Raw genomic sequence first — 23,058 nt, forward strand, 5'->3', positions numbered from 1 at the left:
GAGGTTTTTGCTGCGTTGGCTACACAAGAAAGCACTTGCCTCACGGCCCTTGGACGTAAGGGTATGAACGAGTGAGGCACTTGTGCTAATGCCATACATATCCACCATCGTCTTTTATTATGACCAACTTTTGTCATCTATTCACAACACACACACCTTTCACGGCATGGTCATGATTTTATTACTTGTATGTTCTTACCCGCCTTACCGCGAGGAATTTTATGGCCCTTATACAGCCGCTTATCACAATCATTGTCCATATTTTTAGTAAGATGAACTGGTGCTCTTTGGCTGTGAAATGGCCCTTGCGCCACAAAACATCAAACATCATCATCATCATATCTCCAGCTCCGGCTCGACAAGCGTCTTTATCCTCTTCCTCATCCATCACTCACTGTGCTCGAGGCTCGAACTCTACAGCACATCCAAATGAACTGCCTGATAACGCCTTCTCGCCTTTTCCTTTATAGATATAGGTCTAACCCCTGCTGTCCTAATTGTCCCTCCCCATACGCTGACCTGTCACACTGCCTGTTTTACTGCCCAACTGCTCAGCAATGCAGCTATTACCCTCCCCCATCCCTTTCCATCACCTCCTGGCTCGACTGGATCGGCGCCGAAGGGGAAGAAGAACAGCGTCGACTGATCGCACAGGCGGTCGAAACGCTCGGCCTGTAAATTTGGCTGAATAAAAGTCTATACTACTACTACTACTACTACTACTACTTGGTCACCTATGGACGGCACAAACTCTAAACACAGCATAGACTCACTCATGCCAAAAGTAGTCTCACAACCATGGCAACACCTCGAGATCGAGACAAGCCAATCCAGTAGCCATTCCCTCTTGTGGCTGTGAGAGCAGAGTCAGCGAGTCAATTGTGCGTTAGGCCTATTTGTACGGCTAAGTGCGGTAGATCACGGTGTTATTTTAGCCCAATGGAAAGGAAGTGGCCGCACCATGCACTCTCGCTTGAAGAAAAGCTGTAAATTCTTCTGGAGCTCGATCGAAGCGGCCTGCCCAAGATGGAGGTGGTGAAAAAATACATCCCGAAATCGACGCTGTCGCGGATCTGGAAAGATGGAGAAATGATTGAAGGCACTGTTAAGAACGGGACCTTTACATCTAAACGAATGCGGACGCGCATGGCGCCTTATGATCAACTAGAAAACGTTTTTTTCTGTGGTTTAAGCGTGCACGGAGTTCCAATTTGCCCATTTGCGAACCGATTCTTTAGCAGAAAGCTCGAGAGATTGCCATGCAAATGAACTTTGTCCTAAGGGACGGATGGCCCAGCCGCTTAAAAACACGCCATGGCCTTGTCTTCAAAGCAATCTCAGGTGAGAGTGGTGCAGTCAACGGGGACATTTGTGCAGACTGACAACAGAGGCGGCTTAAGGAAGTTTTGATGAGCTTTGAGCTACGAGACGTCTTCACCGTCGAAGAGATAGGTCTTTTTTATAAGGCGCTTCTATCAAAGACTATCACCTTCAAAGGCGAAGCCTGTAGGAAAACGCAGTAAAGATCCCAACACTGTGCTGGTGAATGCAAACATGGCAGGAGATGAGCAATCGAAGCTGTTGATAATAGGAAAATCAAGCCACCCACGTTGTTTCAAAGGCGTTCAACACCTTCCCGTTGCGTACCATGGGAACAGAAGAGCGTGGATGACCACGGCCATTTTCGGAAACTGGCTTCGGGAGGAAGACGAAAGATTTACGAGGCAAGGCATGAAGGTTGTTTTCATCGTGGATAATTGCTCGGCCTACGGTCAGGTTCAAGGACTCCAAGCCATCACTCTAGAGTTCTTGCCAGCCAATGCAACTACAGTGATCCAGCCGATGGATCAAGAGGTTATTCAGAACAATAAAGTTCATTACCGCAGACAATCGCTCCATCATATGCTGCTTAGAGCAGGCAGCGGGAAATTCTACAGCATAGATTTATTGGCAGCCATCCACATTTTGGCTTGTGCCTGAGAGCAAGTGAAGGCAACAATACACAGATGCTTTCACTATGCTGGCTTTCAAGCAAAAAAAAAAAAGCAGTATCTGATGAAGAAGAAAGCCCTGCTGATGCCGACATTGAGACAGTATTCAGTCAGGTTGGGCCCTCTGCCCTTTTTACGCTACAGGACTACGAATCAATTGATGAAAATGTTGGTACCTGTCGTCAAGAGACTTCCGAGGAAATGATTGCCGAAGTGCAAGATGAGGATCAATCTTTCAGCGATGAATGTGATGATACCGCCAGTGTAGTGGTGCCACCAGACCGATCAGCTAAAGAGGCTTTTGAACTTTTGCAGTGCTATTTTGAGCATGAGGCTTGTCCAGAATTTCTAGATAGTTTGTGAGGCATAGGTGCGTACGTTGTGAAAAAACAACTCAAGCTCATACCTGCCAGGCCTCCCGATTTGCGCGGGAGACTCCCGAATTTTGACCGCTTTGTACGATTGTACGACCGAGATAGAAATCTCCCGGAAGTGCCCACGTGTTTGTCTCAAAGTGGGCTCTAGTTTGGCAACCTAGCGCGAATGCACACGCGCGAAGTGCCGATTGTCATCGCCATCGTTGAAGAGCTCGAATGTGCCTAGTCGACCAAGCAGAGTCGTCGCAAAAGGGAGCGAGCCTGCCAGTACTTCTCCGATTATGTGAATGCAGCGCCGCCGCTCTGCGAGCTATGAGGCGCACGGCAGGTGTTGTGACGCTAGCGTTGGATTCGGCTGTATTTTCCACGCTGATGTTGCTGAGTGATAGGACTGACACTGCTGGCACACCTACTTGCCGTTCTTTCTCTGAGCATTGGTTGTGTAGCGCTGTGTAGCGTTGCCGTCTGCCATGGCGCTCGGCAAAGAGCGAAAAAAATATCTTCAGGTGTTTTTGAAGCAGTATACGACAGAGTTCGGCTGCGTTATCGCCTCGCGGAAAGGTGAGCACCATGCGTTTTGCACCATCTGTAAGTGCGACATCAGTATATCCCAAGGCGGCAGGACTGCCGTGGTTGCGCACGTTTCGTCGAAGAAGCACACCAACAACGTTCAGTGCCAGGAGAAACAGCATCTAATGCAACAATTTTTTGGTAAGCAAGACGGCGACAATGATGTGATACGTGCGGAATGTTTGTTTACCGCTTTTCTGCTTGAGCACAGCATTCCGTTGAGTGTCTCCGACCACGTGTTACCCTTGCTGCGGAAGATGTTTCCAAAATGCGATGTTGCGAAGCGCTACGGCTGCGCTAGAAGACTACAATGATTGTCGGCAAAATGGCAGGCCATGCACAAGAGTGTGTGGTGAGTGGCTTGAAAAGATGAGTTTTTGCGGTTGCCACTGATGGCTCGAACGACAGCCAGGCACAGCTGTACCCCATCGTGGCCACTTTCTTTGCGGAACAATCGGGCCTTATCGAGAGCAAACTGCTTACTTTAAGCACCCTGGAAGGCCCTTCAACGGGGCGCAACATCGACAAGTTAATTATGGACAGTTTTGCATCATTGAATGTGCCATTGTCTAATTGCATAGCCTTTTGCTATGACAATGCCAACGTGATGATGGGCAATAAGAATGCCGTACCGCTAACCGAGGCCCATGAAAGCATTGTGAAAATTGAAAGCCCATGCCATTTAATAAACATTGCGACTGAAAAGGCAGCTTCTTGTCTCCCAGCGAAGGTGGACGAAGTCCTTGTGGGCATTTTTTATTATTAAGAAAGAAGTGCTAAAAGAAAGTTCGCTTAAAGAGTTTCACCAACTGCACAATAAGGAGTTTTGCAAGATTCTAAAGCACTATCCAACCAGATGACTTTTGCTGGGAAAATGCTCGAAAAGGCTCCTATATCAGTGGGCACCGCTCTTGAGTTTTTTCCTTCAAGAAGTGAAAAGAGATGCCACTACAGGGTCCCAATTTCTGACCTACTACGACATTTCCAAAATGCCAGCACAAACTGACGACACTGAGCAGCACCAGCTCAGACAGAAGAGAAAGAAGTCTGTTGAATCAACACCTGCGCCTGTGAAAAATGTTAAGGCTACTGATGTGTGCAAGACTGGATCAACTTCCATAACGCGTGAGGAACGACTGTTTGTGTTCTTGAGCTCGGAGCTTAGCATAGCTTGCTGTCTGTTTTTAAATAACATTATTCCTGCTTTTGAGACAGTCAACTGCGTCCTGCAAGCACAGGCACCCCTAATACACAAGCTACAGCCTATACTTCTAAACCTTCTTGAGGACATCCTTCCAAGGTTTGTGAGGCCAGCACTGCTAAAGCAGCACAATGACATCTGTTTGATAGACTACCACAGCAGAAATGTGCAAAAGGATGACCAAGACTTGGTAATTGGACACCAAGCTAAGTGTGTTGTTGAAAAGCTCAAGCCAAGTGACAAAAAGGAATTTTTTTGAGGCTGTTAGAAGGTACATGGTTGCTGCATGCGACTACATGCGCCTCAAATTTTCTTATAGAAATAAGGCTTTGATCAATGCACGTGTTGCGGATATTGAAGCTATGGATAACATGTCATTTAAGAATGTCCTTTTCTTTGTTGAGCGGTTTCCAGCGTTATTGCCACAAAATGAGCAAGAGACCAGAGATCAAGCTATTAGCGCACTGGAAATGGAATTTGTGAAGATGCAGTCTTTCAAAATTCCTACAAATATACTGGAAGAGGAACGGGTCGATGTGCAGTGGAGAAAAATCTCGCTGCTGAAAGGCGAACATGGATTCAGTCGCATTGCTGAAGTGATGCTGGGAATCCTTTCAGTACCGCACAGCAATGCTGAATGCAAGCGGCAGTTCAGCATTGTGAGGAAGACTCGAACAGAGTTCCGCGCTTCCATGTCAGGCAAGACACTTGGGCAACTACTTCAGGCCAAATGTCATAGCCACGGACCGTGTTATTCACAGGTATATTCTGAGGAGTTTTTGAAGAGGGCCAAATCTGCCACAACAAAAATTGGGCAGTAATGTATCTGCGAGTGACACAGCTTGGACTGTTCTTTGAGTGACAGCTTGGACTAGCATGGCGCTAAGGTTAGACTGCACGTGCAGTTTCTCCGTGCAAAAAAATTCTTTTGGCAAAGTGTTGGAGTGGCAGCGGTGAACGTTGTTCCCGACAGTGCTCGAAGGACTTCTTGAAAAAGGTGGCTTCAGCCGCGTCGAAGATTTGGTGGTGGTGACTGCGGCGGGTTAGGTTGTTGGCGGTTTACAAAAACTATACCATTATTGTGCCATGATAATTCCATAAAAATTCACGTTAAAGAACCCCAGGTGGTAGAAATTTCCGGAGCCTTCCACTACGGCGTCTCTCATAATAATATGGTGGTTTTGGGACGTAAAACCCCACAAATCAACTCCATAAAAATTCAATCTTGAGAAAAAGCGTGTGAAAAATTCCATCCCCCCGTCGCGTTCTGCCTTTCATTCCATCCTTATGAAAGGCAGAACACGCTTTACTCGCGGGTAAAGTTAACGTTGCATAGGTGCCATGCATTGATTCAGTAGAAAAGTGCTTAGATACAGTATAATAGTAAAGTAGTCAAGGCATTTTATCCGCTGACAATCGGCTCGGACCGAATGCAACAAAGTGTCGCTACGTGTGTTTGTATGCGCACCACCGACCGCCTATCCACACTTGCGCAGGGACGGTGCTGCCACCTATAGCCCGATTTCTGTACCAGCTCTCTATACCAGTTCAGAAGTATTATGGTTTACCATGCATGTGCTTCAATTTAAACATTTGTTTACTTGCAAAGCCTTTTTTCTTGAAGGCCTCAGGTGCTTATTTTTTATTTTTACACTGTTAAATAAGCACACAAATTTTTAAATATTAGTGGGAAAGCAGCAGATATTTTTTGGTAAGGACTTGTAAAAAGTATGAATTAACTTAATAATAGAAGTTGAATTAAGAGGGTTTCAAAAACGTTGAAAGAATAGAGGGACAATGAAGTTTTCTGCCTACCCAGATGTTTTAAAATATTGGCAGTGTCAACCCCTTTAAAGTTTAATTTTGTGACAGCACTTAACTGCAGCTGCTTTTCTTTTTGCCCATGTGTATAGGTGACGCTCAACGTAAATGCCTTCATGCAGCAGTTTCATTCTGGAGTCTTCTATGCATATGTCAAGCTGAAAGAGCAGGAGTGCCGCAACATCGTCTGGATTGCAGAATGTGTTGCACAGCGCCACCGTTCAAAAATTGACAACTACATCCCAATCTTTTAGTTATTTTCAAATAGTCATGTAACCTAATTAGTTGAGTGTGGTGCATGTACCGTGCATGGCTAAACTTTTGCTGTTATATTGTTGGTAGATAACTGTAAGGTGAAATAAGTTTGTTGTCACTATATTGTAGTCAAGAGGTCTGAATCGCAATCTGAAAGCTGTTTTATGTTCATATGTTACAGCAGCTCATCTGCAAATGTCTTCAAAGGGCCAAAATAAACCCATGGTCTTTTGTGTGCATGTATTTATTCTGGAACTTTCAGATGCTCTTATCATGTAAATAAGGCCTCTATACATATATACATATATTGTACAAACAGTATGTAATTATGTGTTCAATTGACAGTAAATGTGTAAAGTGATTATTGGATGATTATTCGAAACTTGCCTTTGAAATTGTGTGAATTTGTAGGTCAAATCCTAATTTAAAACAATGAAAGCGGTTTCATAAGAATTGGAAAAGATTTTGATTGTTGTACATCTTTCATATGCTCGAGTTAAACTGTAAAAATAAATAATTTTGATTTCGGTTGAGCTCTGTCATCCTTTTTTATATTGCGTGACTTTTGTAAACTATCCTAGTTTAAATAAAGAGGAATATTGTAAACAGTACAGAACGTAAAATTTAGTTCATAGTCTTTAGGTTTAGGGTGATAATGCAAGGCCCCTTTCATTATCAATGCCCTCTGTGATACCCCAATGAGTATGACAATTTAATTCTAAGGTTATCATTGGTTGATTCTCAGTGGCCAAATTTCAGCGTGGTGAACAAAAAAAGCGCTCGTGTGCTTAGCTTTAGGTGCACATTGAGGGACCTCGTATGGTCAAAATTACAAGAGGATAGAAAGTTCGGCAGGTTTTCTTCTGTCCCACTGGGGCGCCTGCGCAAGTAGGCGTTTGGTGTGTAGCGACACCACGGACCCGAGCTAACGGAGGAGTTTCTACTCCCTCCCACACCTAGCCGTGCGTGGCTTTGCCGTGTCCGGGAAAAGGGGGATCCTGGGGGTTGAGCGGACGCTGGGTGATTGGATCTTTAAGGCCCCCCCCCCCCCCCCGGAAGAGGCAACACACCCCTTTGGCCCCGGCTTCACGTAGATGGCACCCCTGGGCTGACCCACCTAGGGGAAATCGGCAGTCGCCTTTTCCTATCTCTTTCTCCCTACATCTTCGTCTTTATCTCTCACTTTTTATCTGTCCTGTCTTCTAGTCTCTTCCGTTTACTTCCAAACTTCCTGGCGGCTAGGGTTAACCTTGTGTAGTTACCCAACCTTGGGTAGTTATATCTGGTTATAGCGGCGATGTATGACTGGCGCCTTCAAGTGTTCTACCTTGTAGCGTCCCCTTGTTGGGCTCGGTGGTGGGTGGTCACCATCGCCGCTGAACATGAAATGCACCACATGGCAAAATCTTTCCCCCTTCTCAATGATCGGTCCCTGAAAAGGAACCGCACCGATGAAATCCCCAAACGAACCGGAAGCGATTGTGACCACTTCCCACGATTTCTAGTCATACACTCTCTGGCAGATAACGTCTCTGTTGCAGGACTGTCGGTTTTCCTGATAGCAAAAACCCTTGCTAATCTAATAGGCAAAAAGTACGACGTAAAGAAACTGTCATCCGGTGATCTTCTTGTTGAAGTAAGCCAGAAACAGCATGCAAACACTCTCCTTAAACGGAAGCAGTTCGCCCACCTGGACGTGTCTATCACCCCCCATCGCAGTCTTAACACTGTTCAAGGCGTCATTTCACAACGTGATCTGATGCGAGAAACTGAAGCTGACCTCCTTGATGGCTTTCTAGAGCAAGGCATAGTCGCCATCCGTCGGATAACCATCAGGCGAAACAATGAAAAAGTGGTGACGCCTCATATAGTACTAACATTTAACCGCTCCATCCTGCCAGATTCCGTGAAAGCTGCGTTTCTTCACTGCAAAGTCCGCCCCTACATACCCAATCCTAGAAGGTGCTACAAATGCCAGAAATATGGACATGGGTCGAACACCTGTCGCGGAAAACAGGCATGTGCAAAATGTGGGGATCATGAGCACCCTATCGAGAGCTGTACTTCAACGCCAACAGAGTGCCCTAACTGTCACGGGCTGCATGCAGCATACTCGCGGACATGTGAAATTTTCAAAAAGGAAAAGGAAATCGTCCAGATAAAAGTAATGGAAAACATCACATTCTCTGAAGCCCGAAAGAAGGTGTCGCTCTTCTCCGGAATAAGGAAAAACGGCCCCCAGCCGTTTTTCCTTCTTCTCCGGCGCTGACGCCGGCCCCCCGGCGTCAGCGCCGGGGGGGGGGGGGGCGGCGGCGTCCAGTAATGGTGGGCACGCAGTACAGCTTTGCTGATGCGTGCACATCTCTGCCCTCCGCCAAGCAGCCGCAGGCTGCACTAACGTTCGAAGTCTTGCAGGTCCACCTCCATCAGACCTCGGAGACAAAACAGACAATCCAAGCCCCGCAGGTCAACCTCCGTGGGACCTCGGGGATGACGCAGACAACTGAGAGGGCACCTGTCCCTCTTGAGAAACCTCCGTCAGCCTCCAAGTGTTCACAGGGGGCAATGGATGTGACACCGGCGTCCTCAGCGTCTCCGATGCTCACGGAATCCATCCTATTGAAGCGGAGCCCAACAAGACGCCTCAGGGGGAAGAAACACCCTCCAGTCCAGGCGCCTGACAAACGCGGCGAAGTCTGAATAACCCTCCTACCTTTCTTCCTTCTCAAAAATGGCTGCCGAGAGTATCATCTACTGGAACTGCCGAGGTCTACTGATGAACCTGGATGACATTTATGAAATACTTGCGCAACAACAACCTAACATACTTTGCCTGCAGGAGACTCACTTAAACACAACACACACTAACTTTCTAAGAAGATATGCGGTATACCGAAAGGACAGGCATGGCACTGCCCATTCATCCGGCGGTGTCGCTATCGTGGTGCAGAAAGCACTACCGTCCCAAAACCTCACTCTGGCCACCGACTTAGAGGCAGTGGCAATACGAACCCTTATCTTTGGACGAATGACAACTGTGTGCTCATTATATATCCCTCCAGACTACCACCTGTCTACTAAAGAGTTTTAAACTCTAGTCGACCAGCTCCCGCATCCATTCCTCTTGGTTGAAGATTTTAATGCGCGCAACCCCCTATGGGGATGCAGAAGAACAGATTCTCGAGGCTCCTTATTCGAAAACTTCCTCTTGTACTCCGGCTCCTGTATATTTACAAAAAAGAACCAACATACTTTAATGCAGCATGCAACTCATACACAGCCATAGATCTTGCTATCGGATCCCCTTCACTCATGGCAACCACAGATTGGTATGTTATTCATAACCTCAATGGAAGTGATTATTTTCCTGTCTGCCTAAAACACAAAGGAAGTACAAGTAAGACGACTACAAATGTATTCAGGTTTAGAGAACAGGATGCTGACTGGACAAAATTCTGAGAACTTGCAGAACTGTCGCGTTCTTCTATTGAAAACCTAGATATTGATGACTGTGAAGCATATTGGTCGTACTTCATATCATACAGGCCGCAGAGCGATCGATCCCACAGACATCTGACAAGGCGCGAAACAAACAACGGCCCTGGTGGAATGCGGAGTGCAAAAAAGCTCGAGAGAACCAAAACAAAGCTTGGTCGAAATTTCGCAGGTACCCGACAGCTGACAACCTGATAAATTTCAAGCGTGCAAAAGCGAATGGTAGGCGTGTCCGACGAAAATCAAAGAGGCAGAGCTGGCAGTCCTTTCTCTCGTCAGTTAACTCCTAGACTGATACGCATAGGGCGTACAACAGAGTAAGAGCACTTCAAGGGCACAACACTCATCCGGTCCCTCTTTTCAGTACTGCTGGTGATACGCTGGAACACCAGGCAGATGCCATAGGCCAACACTTTGAGTATATCTTCAGCTCAGCACATTATACAGAGTCCTTTAAACGACACAAGCTTGCTGAGGAACGTAAGCCTATCCGCGATAGAAGGCCATCTACTGGAGGCTACAATACTCTGTTTACCATCGACGAATTGAAGGCAGTGCTGGCAACATGTGGCAACTCAGCTGCAGGCCAAGACAAGATTACATATGGCATGCTGAAACACTTACATGAACACATGCTTGATGTCATTCTCTTACTGTTCAACAGTGTATGGTCCTCCGGGCGTCTACCCAAGGCCTGGAAAGAGGCAGTTATACTACCCATCCTCAAACAAGGAAAGGAAGCCACACTTGTCACTAGTTATAGGCCTATTGCCCTGAATAGCTGCTTGTGCAAGGTATTTGAAAAAATGGTAAACCACCGCTTCATGTATTACCTTGAATATAATGGCCTCCTTGATCGCCGTCAAGCTGGATTCAGATCAGGCCGGTCGACAGCTGACCAACTCTTAGCATTCGAATCCTACGTCAGGAATGCATTCATTCACAAACAACACTGCCTTTCTGTATTCTTTGGCTTGGAGAAGGCTTATGACATGGCGTGGCGTTATGGCATTATCTGTGACTTGCAATCCCTTGTAGTGTCAGGGAACATGCTGAATACAATTCAAAGCTACCTCTCTGAACCTACATTCGTGGTTCGTGTTGGAAATGTCCTTTCAAGGCGGTTTACTCAGGAAAATGGTGTCCCGCAAGGTGGCGTACTTAGTTGCACACTGTTCATCGTAAAAATGAACTACATAAACACTATACTGCCTAAAACAATTTCCTACTCTGTATATATGGATGACATTCAGATCAGCTTCAAATCGTACAACCTAGCCATCTGCGAACGTCAGATTCAATTGGCAGTAAATAAGCTCTCAAGCTGGGCAGACAAAAATGGTTTTAAGTTTAACTGTGGCAAGACTGTCTGCCTACTTTTTTCAAAACTACGTGGTATAAGGCCGCCCCCCAACATTTCAATGAACGGACACACCATTGCTACTAAGAAGGATGATAAATTTTTAGGCGTTGTGATGGATGAAAAGCTCAGCTTTGTCCCACACATCAAGCAGCTGCGAATGAAATGCTTGAAAGCCTTGAACTTGCTCAAGATTCTCTCGCATCAGTCATGGGGTACAGATCGTGACTGTCTATTAAACCTTCTCAGTAGTGTAGTGCTCTCACGTATTGATTATGGCTTGGTTGTTTACGAATCAGCATCGAGATCCGCACTTAAGATGCTCGACCCAGTGCATCACCATGGGCTTCGTCTGGCTAGTGGCACTTTCCGAACCATCCCAATAGCCAGCCTGTATGTTGAGACAGATCGGTGGTCATTAGAACGACGACAGCAGTTCACAAGTATCAAGTATGCAACCAAGGTGCTCTCTCATGTCGACCACCCATCTCGCGAGTTATTGCAGGATACATCAAACGACCACCTGTTCCTGAGGCGACCATCAGCCACGCCAACGTATCCCATCAGAGTGGCCTCACACTTTGAAAATCTTCATATACCCGTCTCCAATCTTCAACTAAGTTCCCACAAGGACACTGTGGCACCATGGGAAATGCGAGCTATCAATTGCGACTTGTCATTCCTAGAGGTAGGAAAGCATGGCCTCCCAGTTGCAATCGATCAGCATTTTATCTACTTGCAGGCAAAATACAGGTGTGCTGAGTACTACACTGATGCTTCCAAGTCCTCGGCCATCGCATGTGCTGCATACGGCCCAGCGTACTCTGAATCTGCAACAACGAATGAACATACCAGCATATTTACTGCTGAGTGCTATGGCATACTGCTAGCTATAAGGCACATCTTAAAGAAGAAAGAACCAGCCTCCATCATATACACAGATTCCCTCAGTGCAGTGACTGCGTTGCCTTCTGCAAAGACACATAAAAATCCAGTGACTAATACCCTTCTAAACTGCCTCATGTCAGCCTACAGATCTAAGCTTAAAATCACGCTATGCTGGATTCCGGGACACTGCAACATAGCTGGCAATGAGGTAGCGGACCGTCTTGCGAAGTCCGCTGCACTCCGCCCAACAGTAGACGTAGTCGTCATCCCATATGAGGACTTGAGGCCTTTAACCAGAAACCGAATGCGTAAGCAATGGCAAGAGGAATGAAACGCAGCAATTGAAAACAAATTGCACACAGTAAAGCCAAGAATAGGTAGATATGCTCCTGAAAAACGTAACAGGCATCAAGAGGTTGCACTGTGCAGACTCAGGATCGGTCATACACATGCAACACACTCGCACTTTTTAAGCAACTCTCCTGCACCGTGTTTTGAAAAATGTGGTGATGTGCTATTTGTCGTTCACGTTTTAATTATGTGCCCGTATCTTGAACCACAAAGACTGCATCACTTCCCAAAGCTATACAAATGCCACATACCGCCTCACCCTTTATTTTTTCTTGGGGACGATCCCATGTTTCCCATAAAAGTAGTTTTAAAGTTCTTAGCTGATGTTGGATTCGTGCACTTAATTACATATTCTCACTAATATCAGCCCTCTCTCAATCCTGAGAGAACCGCCGAGACTTCTTTACCAAATGTCATGCAGCACGCACTCCTTGTCCTGACAAGGACCACTGCCACCACTGCGTGACTTTTTAAAACCCATAGGTTTAGACCGTTTTAAACTCATCACACATAGTCATTACACTTAATTTTAATCCCTATGCCCCACTCTTTTATTCTTGCCGCCCTGAGATTTTTTTCTATAATTGAACCAGCGAAAAACCCTGTTTTTGGCGCTCTTTGGCCTGAGTTGCCCTTGCGCCACTAAAATCTACCATCATCATCATCATCAGGTTTTCTTCTGTGTGCTGTTGTCGTCGTCAGCTGTGTGTCATCGTGTTAAAAAACAAATATGGTTAATACTAACTTTGAGCCCCTTATTACAGAATGCCTCCTAATCTTATCTCTTTCCTCACATGTACAACACGAGAATTTTAATGGGATAGCGTTAAAAAGCTAATTTCTCAGAAATTCTGGCATCGGCGTGGCTGTCGGTTGTTAGAGAAAAATCTTCTCTGTGATTGAAAAGTTTAGAAAGATGCAAATAAAATAAACAATTTTCGAGTCTGAGTGAGGATCTAGCAGGTGTTCTACCACAGAGCCACAGTATTTGTTGAGCTGCTTTGGAAAAAAAAGTGATACCAGTATCATGTAATACAAAGAGTCTCCATAACGCATGATATGTTTTGTGGCAGAAGTGTAGAATCTCGCCAGGCGTCGAAAGATGTAAAGTGCGTGTTCTAAAGGCCCATTCTTCACAATGTACTCGGACATTTAATCGTCAGCAGCAGCAGAAGCATCAACAAAGTGAACAGCTGCATAGGTTTACGTGTTGACTTACCGATGCGTAGTGCATCCGTCGCTTGATTTGCAAAAGGAATAATTATGGCATTCAGTGATACTTAGAAATAGTCGAGGTTATGCACACATTCGTTTGTTTCCTTACGCCATGGTTGAAGCATGCATTGAGAACCAAAGCAGGCTAGCAGCTTAGTAGGCAATATGCACAAGTCCCCATTATGCTGTCACGATTTGCTCTTGAAGGTGAAGCTCAAGCGTCCTTCAAGTTTTAGCATGCAAAGACGAGTAACAATGACTAATGCTGTGTTGTACCCAGATTATGTTAATCATTGGGCTGAGATTTCAGAAAAAGATGGAAGGCTAAAAAATTGCCATGTATTGTTTTCATGATGTTTTTCCTTCTGCTGTCTCTTTATGTCAACATTTTTTTAGATTAGGGGCAGTGTGGGGCTTCAATTTAGTTGAGCTCTCATTTTTTTTCAACTTTTTTTTTACCTAATGCTGTTGCTTGTCGAACTACGCATACTGTATTTTTTTAGTGTGAGTAATTAATATAGTTCCGAATAGTTACTGTTCATGCAAGTTATTGCATAACAGCACATAATACCATGTTAATTTACTGGTACAATGGTTATGGGGCTTAGCTGCTGACCCAAAGGTCATGGGCTCGATCCTGTCCAGGGTGGTCGCATGAAGGTAAAAATGACGTCCATCTACAGCCGTGTACTTTTATTGATGTGCACATTAAAGAACCATAGGTGGTTGATATTTCTGAAAACCTCCGCTACAGCGTCCCCATAATCTTTCATCGTTTTGGCATGTAAAACTTAAAGCAATTAAGAATAGAAACACGCATAGATAGAGGTAAGGGAGATTAGCACGCTGCCATCTCTTCATGCGTCTCCTGTTTTACGTTGAGAAATTCGAAAACCAAGTGGGAGGGGGGGGGGGGGAGGGGGCTGAAGGAGGCGTTCTACAATCGGACTTCTCTTTTTCAACACTGCAACTGATTTCTTTGGTGCTTTGTGTGTATGCTTGGTATCCTCTCTTCCATTCCAAAAAATGGGGGAAAAGAGGGCAACAGCGAACCAGCGTGGTGAGACAAGGACAGCCCACCGTGGTGAATTGGGTGAGTTAGAAGAAAGAAGGTATCTCGTGAAAAAAAAAAGTGGGGTTGGTGGGAGGGAGGGCGAGTGTTCACGTGTCGCTGAGTTACGGTTGTCAGAGACAAGGGGCACTTAGAAATGGCAAGTTGGGAATTCCTAGAAGGAAGACTCAACACTTATAGGTTTCTGTTGTGTATGACCCATGTCGCATGTACTCAAGTGCCTTTTTTGAAATGTTTATACCAGCTGGCTGAAGTGTGCTGAACTTGTGAATAAGATACGACTATGTATATTTCCTGTCTTTCTCTCTCTTCCTCCTTTGTTTGAATTGGATGATAGGGTACGAAGCATACACATGTACCATATAAACTGGGATATAAGGTGAGATATTTTCAATAAAACAACGAGCTAAAGTCGCCCCTCGTCTTATGTAGCGGTGTCTAGCCGACAGTGCACCACTGTCTGGCAACATGTGGCTTGCGTGTACGGTGCGCATAAGCTGGACACGGCCATATTCACATTCAAATCCAATAGCAGGTTGTTGTTTTTTTCTCTCTTGTCTTTTTTTGTGTTCGTGATTTGCCTCCGATCTCTTCTCAGTTCTCGCTCCGCTTGACATTGTTTCATTTTTAGTGGTCTTTTTTTTTTGTTCACAAAATATAAGTAGCGGTACGAGAAGGCAGTACTCAGCTGCGTTCAAACTAGAGGTTGTTGAGTTCGCGGAAGCGAATGAGAATATGGCTGCTCAGCACCGCTTTGGTAGAGTCACGGAGGAAGGAAAAAACCTTTTCCTTCCTCCGTGGGTAGAGTGTACTAGAACTTTTCAGTGGCGCGACCGAAACGCTTTCCCCTTGCTTTCTCCATCCCCAACTTGTGGCGAAAGTAGCGGCGGCGCTGCCATCGCCCAATCTTCCCACTTGGTTTACTCGGCTGGCTCGGCGGCATGGCCGGCATCTCGGTTTTAGTCGCGAAATGACGAAGAAGTAGCGTCTAAACCATTGTTACGCGCCAGGTTGCACAACTGGATATCCGCGTGTGCAACAAAGTCGGAAGTTATCACTTTTTAAGGCCCTGAAAGACGAAGAACGACGACTTCTTTGGGAGCGGAACCTCCATCGGCTTGACAAGCCGCTTGACGCCGATTGTGCTGTGTGCGAGTTACATTTCAAACCGCATTTCATTGTGAGAGACTACGTACATGTTATCAATGGTGTTCAAGTCCGAATTCCTAGGGGAACGCCGACACTTGCCCCTGATGCAGTCCCGACGATCTTGCCCAACCTGCCTGCATATTTGACGCTCAAAACTCCGGCTCCGCGGACCCAAACAAAGCGGCGTCATCAGTGTGTGCCGGCTGCGAATGACAACAGAAAACGGTGACGCATTAGCACTCCTTTACAGATCCTTCTGGATACCAACGGTGCAACTTCTGCAGATGGCGACGAAGCTGACGAGGCAAGCTCAAGTCCCTCGTCTGACGCGGTTGTCACTCTCGGTGACCTTCGTGGTCTTGTCCTACCATCAAAGTCATGGGCGCTGCACGAGTTCCCTGGATTTGCCGGCGTGTTGTACGTAGCGTGCTCACTGAATCCTAGCACTCGTGATCTTTGCATTCAACGAGCCGTATACTTCACCGGTGCAGACAATGGAATCGTGCAATGTGAAGCATTCGTGCAAGAGAAACTAATCAGCAGTCCAGTTTAGTAACTGTTCGAGAAGCTTCAGATGCTCTGCAGCTTGTTGCAAGCGTCCCACTCTGTTGTGGAGCAGCAGAAACTTCATTTTTGCCACCATCGGACCCTACCCACGGTCTACACGCGCAAATAAAGTCAAGATGAGAAATATTCTACAGTGTCAAAAGCGCACAGAAGCACCTAAAATTGGGTAGGCTATAAATTGCTACAGTGGCGTAAAAAAAATGTCATTTTTCGTGCATATTTTCTTACACTCTTAATTTTTTGACGGTACACCAAGAAGAAAAAACAATTTTTCCTAGAAGAGGCTTGTAAGCGAGAGAACATGCAAATAATGACGTGATATCTCAAAATAAATCATTGATCTTGAATCTTTTTGTATTAAACCTGTGATGGTAAATTTAGCAGCATTAGGGATCTCGGTGCATAATTCATCGATCTAAGCCAATTTATTGTTGCACTTCAGTGTCCCTTCAAACGATCTTTCTACCATAACATCTTTTTTTTTAAATGCATTTTGTAAAGACAACCTTAACTCTGTCGTTCTGTTTACTTTGCTTTATGTTATCTTTTGTATCCTGGCTCTATATTTTACGTTTTTTTATAATTTACCTAATTGCGAATGTATTGTTTCATAAATATGTAAACCTTGCTTATGTTATCAATTATGATTTACATTAGTTACGACTCTGCTTTGCAGTGTTGTTGCGTTTTTTAAACTCTCAAATTCTTCCACTACTATGTTTCACCTAAGAAATTCTTTTGCAGTATTACGTATTTGCATTTCTGTGGGTCCTACAACAATGAATCTATTCCCATATTTCAAAACCAAAGGGAGTTTTGGAAAAACTCTGCTGTTCTTCAAATAATATCAATAAAGCCTACTTTTTTGTGGTGTGTGCACGCAGCCACAAGCAATGAGCCTTTTATTTGAGTCCAGCTTTGGTGTTTTACGTGGAATGGACCAAGAATTCTTCGTTTTGTGTGCACCATATTTCTTTTTTTTTTTTTTGGGGGGGGGGGCGCTTCCGGTGTGTACCGGCCAGCTGGTTTCTCGTCTAAAATGTGTACACTTTAAAAATTAAAAAAAAACGCGCTCGTTATATTGTACAATGTACTATGCTGCTTCGGGCTGCAGCGCGGTCAGCAGCAACTCCAATAACAATAATGTCAAATAACCTTTATTTGCACGAAAAAGGGGAGGTATGTGAATAAGAAAAAAAAAGAGGGAGATCATCTTCACACTAGGCGCGACAGAGAGGTACCAACACGTACGCGGAACGCCTGTCAGCCATCCGCCCAGGAAGATTGGTCGACGCCAGCGCCACCGCATCTTTCCACGCCGAAACGGCCGCTCCCAGGCAGCTGCTCGCGCCACTCAAAAGCTTCTTGTACACTCTAGCTTTGGTGTATCAGAAAAAAGCGTGCACTATTGGAGGGTGCAGAAAGGGAAGCTGCAGATGTGAAATCCTTGGAAGATGTCATTTCATGGGCGAAGTGCGGTTTATTCGCAGCTGGAGAATACGCTAGGAAATTTTGTGTGGGAAGTTCATGCATGCTCGCTGCCGGTGACCGTGGATACCATTCGCAAGAAAGCTGTGGGACTCGCTCGAGAAGCTGGGCTCACGAGAGAAGTTTCGTGCACCAAATACTTAGGTGCGTTGATTCATGAGACGCGAAGGATTTTCTTTCCGGTGGCGCACATCCATCTGTCAGAAAATTCCAGACGAGTTCAAGGACAAGCTTATAAACTCTCAGGGCTTCATGAACCGGCTTCGGGAGCAGAACAACTACATAATGGGGCAGATTAACAATGCCAATGAGACCCCCGTGTGGTTCGACATGCCTTCATCGACCATGATCATGCAGCGTGGCGCCGAAGATATGAAGCTGTTGTCCACTGGCAACGAGTACTCGCGCTTCACCGTCATGCTGGCATGCATGGCAGATGGTAGAAAGCTTCCGCCCTTCATCATTTTCAAACATAAGACAATGCCGAAAGAAGTATTTCCACCCGGTGTGATCGTTCGCGTCAACAAAAAGGGATACATGGACGAGGCCATGATGCTCAAATAGATACGAGTAGTCTGGGACCGTCAACCGGGTGCACTGCTGCGTCTTTGCAGCATGCTGGTGTTAGATGCGTTTTGTGGTCACTTAACCGACGCTGTGAAGCGCGCACTGCGCGATGGAAAAACGAACCTCGCTGTGATACCAGGTGGTATTACGTCAACCCTCCAACCGATCGACGATGTGCTAAACAAGCCATTCAAGGACCGAGTGAGGCTGGAGTACCAAATGTGGATGTCCGGCGACAGCTCAAAGAGACCGACGGGCCGCCTACAGAGGCCACCACTTGCGACTGTTTGTGGCTGGGTGCTTTCCGCCTGGCGTTCCTTGCCAGATTCCATGGTGGAAAATGCTTTTAAGAAATGTTCCATCAGCAACTCGCTGTATGGCACTGAAGACAACGCACTGTGGGAGGCGGCCAGCAACAAACTCTCGTCTTCAGAAGACAGTGGTGCTTCGTCTGACGAATAGGAACAGTTGCGATGGTAGTTGAGGGGAGCTCCGACGATTAGGGTGTGGTGCGCCCTATTTCCAAATAAATGTCGTTCGGCAATTTTGAGTTGTTTTCCTTTTTTTTTCTTTCTCGGTAACCTGAACTTGGGGGGTCGACCTATATTCCCACTCGACCTATATAGTCTGGTTTATACGGTAAGTGCTAAGGAAATCAGTTGCAGCTTTGAAAAAGACAAGTCTGCTTGTCAGGACGTCGATTTCAGCACTCACTCTGTTTTCAAATTTTTCATCACAAGCTTCCGTTTTCCAATTATTGCATTTCTTTCGTGTTTTCTGTGTGGCATTAATACATTTTGCAGTTCATACAGCAGTTGAGTTCCACTGGTATGAGTTAAGTTTTCTGAAGTATGAGTGATTCCACGAGAGATAGACATGGGTCCAAAAGTTGGTATTTTAGATTTGATTGAGTATTTTATATTTTGTGCACATACCACCCAGTAGCCCGAAAGTGAACTTAGTTTTTTATTAACGGCATGATTTAGGAGAAAAATAAACACAGGCCTGTGCGGAATGCGTTGCACTCTCACAGCCAAAGCTGGGAGAGTGGCCTTTCAGAGCCTTTTTTAACACTCTTTGGATCACTGCTGTAAGCACACTTGCAGGGTACCCTCTATGCCATAAATTATTGAATAGTAGGCAGGCATTCACTATTCCATCCTTTGTCATTCTTTGGACAAGCGTGGTAAGGCTGCACCCTTGCAAGGAACTTGGTGCAATTTTTTGTGCTGTGGCTTACTGCAATGAAGAAGTATGCCAGAAGATTTTGTAATCCCCACAATCCCACACAGTGAGTATGCGCAACAGTTAATAGGTGAACAAGATCAAGCTTTTGTGAAGGGTTGTAGCATTCGACGACACACTCGCGCAATTTGCAGTGTTTGACAGCTGGTTGTTGTTTTGCTGTTTTAAAATGCTTTATTACCCATATTAGAATGATTTTTCCAGACATCAAGCCTGCCCAAGATCAGTTTCGGAAAGAGTTTCAAGCACAGGCGTTGCTCAGTAAATAAGTAAAACAAAAAAAAACGGTGTGGCTCAGTGGTAGAACGCTTGGCTGGCATGCCGGGGACCCGGGTTGGAATCCGATGCCTTGGTGTTTTTTTTATTTACTAAGGTTTTTTTTTCCTTATTTCGTGCCATAGTGCTAAAGGACACCGGCAGCGGCGGACAACTACGGCGCGCACGAGAACTACATTGTGATCTTATGACAGCTTCCGTTGTAAAAATATCGAACTTACTCTGTACAAAGGGACCGATTTCGTCCCTTGTCACTCTTGAAATTTAACAACGATATGAAAACACAAATATTAACATTACAAAGATTATCTTTTTTAAAATTAAATGTATGCATAATTAAAAGTGAAGCAGCATTCATTGAAGCCTGTGGGCTGAAACAAACTGTTTTTTGAAAACTGTCTTACCAGGCAACATTTTTGTAAAATTGCTATATTTGAGTTTTTTTTAATCCTAAAGTAAACCAGCCAGTGTTTCATAACTTGATCTGTTACAACATAATGTTTACAATGTTGCTTGTCAATACCGTTACTGTACCTCGAATAAATATTTTATTAAATTGTCTAACTTTCAATTTTGGCGACAGTAGATTCCTATAAGAATTATTGAAAAAACCCCATCTTCGATTTTTCGTAAAATCTCACAAAAAGATCCTCGCATATCATAGAAAAATATTATGAAGAAGCATGTTACATTACTTCATTTACAGCGAGAATATTACGAGTCCCAGCTTTTTCAGGATTCACTAAGGCAATAAACACATGACATATAGGCCTAAATAAAGTGGGCTTGAGCTTCTGAGTCGTTTGAATGAGACCATATAAAGACGAAAAGCAGTTTTGGCAATTTGAGGAATACATTCCTGTTCGCTCAGTTTTCATGCCGAAAATCAATACACACGCATTGACACAAACTCGGGTAATTGGTACATATTTGCAGACAAAGCAACGAATCAAAATGCTGCAACACCACCCCAGGATCTTCAAAGGTAGAAGATGAACACTTGAAGTGATTCCCTCCTCCCATCTTCCCTCTTAAGCTGAGAAATGCATTGAACAACAGGCATGTTTTCCAGATCACTCACAGCAGTTATCAAAACATGACCATGGCCTGTATCGTTGATTGAGCTTAACCAAACATACCGATAACAAAGGGCTACAACACCTGGCAACAATATTGCAATGCGCATTTCTTATTTACACTTATGACTCGCTCGCTGGATTTCGCGCCGACCGATTGTGCCCCCGTCATCTCCAATGACAGAGCAGCTCTGGCCGACTGGCTCGCCCTACGCCATCTCCTGACGCCGACAAGAGCTCTCGCTGAGTGGTTGGTTGGTTGGTTGGTTGGTTAGTTGTTCCTGAGTCCTGGCGCAACCCACCATGGGGCATCGGCCATGATACGGACGGTGCCTCATTTGTGAAATCAAATTGTTTTACCAGCCGAATTATTTAGATAAGGATGTTTAAACAAAAAAAACCAATTGGTAAATGAAAGATTAGAAATAAAATAAATAGAGATGATAAAAAAACAGCAAGCTAATATGGTTTTAAATAAAGTGAATGTATGCCTCAGCTTCACTTTCTCTTCATTGTGTTGCCTTTAGAAAATCACGTACAGCTTCGCAAACGTTCCTGTGACTAAATCCCTTTTCAGTTGCTCCAAAGGAAAGGACCACAAGAAGGGATAAATTTAAAACCAATCTACGAAGAGGTTCTTCTAACATTCTCTTCCTTTGATTTCTATATAACCTGCATTCTAAGAGGAAAATCACTCTCGTTGCAGTGGAGGCATAGGGGAGACTGTGCCAGACCAGATCTGTGTAGACATGGAGGAAGGAAACAACTGCTTCGTGTGCGTAGATAAAAATTCAGGGGTGGTCTCGTAGTTGATATCTTCGCCATTCTAGAGAAGCACCATCAATTTTTTCAGGGGCACGTAAGATGAGAAAAATCAGATATTGCCAAGCGAGACTTTTCAAAATTATCTGAATGACAAATTTTTCAAAGAGTTCCACGGCGATAAATGCTATAGCGTTGGCAATATAAAAATTATGGGATAATTATGTGAGGCCACTGCGAGTGCATCTGCATATTCATTGAGGGTTGAACCTTTATGCCCTGGTATCTACACCAAGTTAATGAGTCGTAAATATTTTGGGGCAAGGGCGTAAAAAACTTTTAAAGCATTGGACATACGGCACAGTCAATGAACTACACACAGACAGGCAGTCTGAAAAAATAATAGCATCTGTTAATGATTGAGGGGATTTCAATAATGCTAAGAGAATTGAAAGTAATTCGACTTGATAAATAGGTGTAAAATCGGGTAAACTATTTGAAAAAGACCAATCCAACACTGAAGATGAAACTCCGACTCCTGCCTTCTCTTCGCAAACTGAAGAATCGGTTGCTATTACAATATGCAAGTCTAATCTTGCCAGGCGGTCGTTCAAAATGGCATTCATGTGTCTACTGGGAAGATTTTTGCAATTATTAAAAATATATTGTCAAATTCTATTTTCATTCTTTGAAGAGGTATTCTTAGTACCAGTACCTCACAAAGGTTAACTTGTAATGTTTCCAAGAGCTTCTGTACGACGATGACTTGTGGACGCTTTAAGCTAGACCACTGTTGGTTAAAAAAGGATGTCGGCTCATTAATGAAAACATACTGCAACCTCCTTTGTGGGGATGCATATATTTTTAGGAAGGTAAGAACTGCTAGTATTTGGAACCTAGCACGAAGAGAAGGCAACAAATCAATTAATTGCAACAATATTAATTGCGACAAACTTAGGGAGCCAAGACATAAAATGTAATGCTTCGCGTTCTAGTAGTACCAGTGGTCTAATTTTGTTGGCGGGTGCTCTAGAAAACAAGACACAGCCAAACTTGAGTATTGGGTGAATATACATTCAATATATCATGATCAGCACATCACGACATAAACCAGAACGTTTATTGCTGAGTCTACGAAGCATCTCAAGCACCCGTGCTCCTTCAGCTGTGATATTTTCTATATGCGGACTCCAATGTAGGTTTTCGGTATAACTCACTCCTAAATATTTAATCGATTTCACCTGCAGGATAAAGTCCTGTCTGTAAAGTATGGAAATCTACACTGGAACACTTATCGAAAAAACTACGATTGCACTTTTTTTATGTTCAATG

General features: G+C 44.7%; 1 protein-coding gene across 1 annotated transcript in view; it reads left to right on the plus strand.

Annotated features, from left to right (window-relative positions):
• VhaAC39-1 (V-type proton ATPase subunit VhaAC39-1) overlaps nucleotides 1-6,748 on the plus strand; it is a 40,012-nt gene extending 33,264 nt beyond the window's left edge. The window contains exon 7 of the mRNA XM_037427266.2: nucleotides 6,053-6,748. Within this exon, the coding sequence (XP_037283163.1) occupies nucleotides 6,053-6,214 (162 nt within the window). The 3' untranslated portion in view covers nucleotides 6,215-6,748. The remainder of the gene's footprint in view (nucleotides 1-6,052) is intronic.
• Nucleotides 6,749-23,058: the final 16,310 nt, after the last annotated feature.

The sequence above is a fragment of the Rhipicephalus microplus genome, chromosome X (assembly GCF_043290135.1).
Source record: "Rhipicephalus microplus isolate Deutch F79 chromosome X, USDA_Rmic, whole genome shotgun sequence".
NCBI lineage: Eukaryota > Metazoa > Arthropoda > Arachnida > Ixodida > Ixodidae > Rhipicephalus > Rhipicephalus microplus.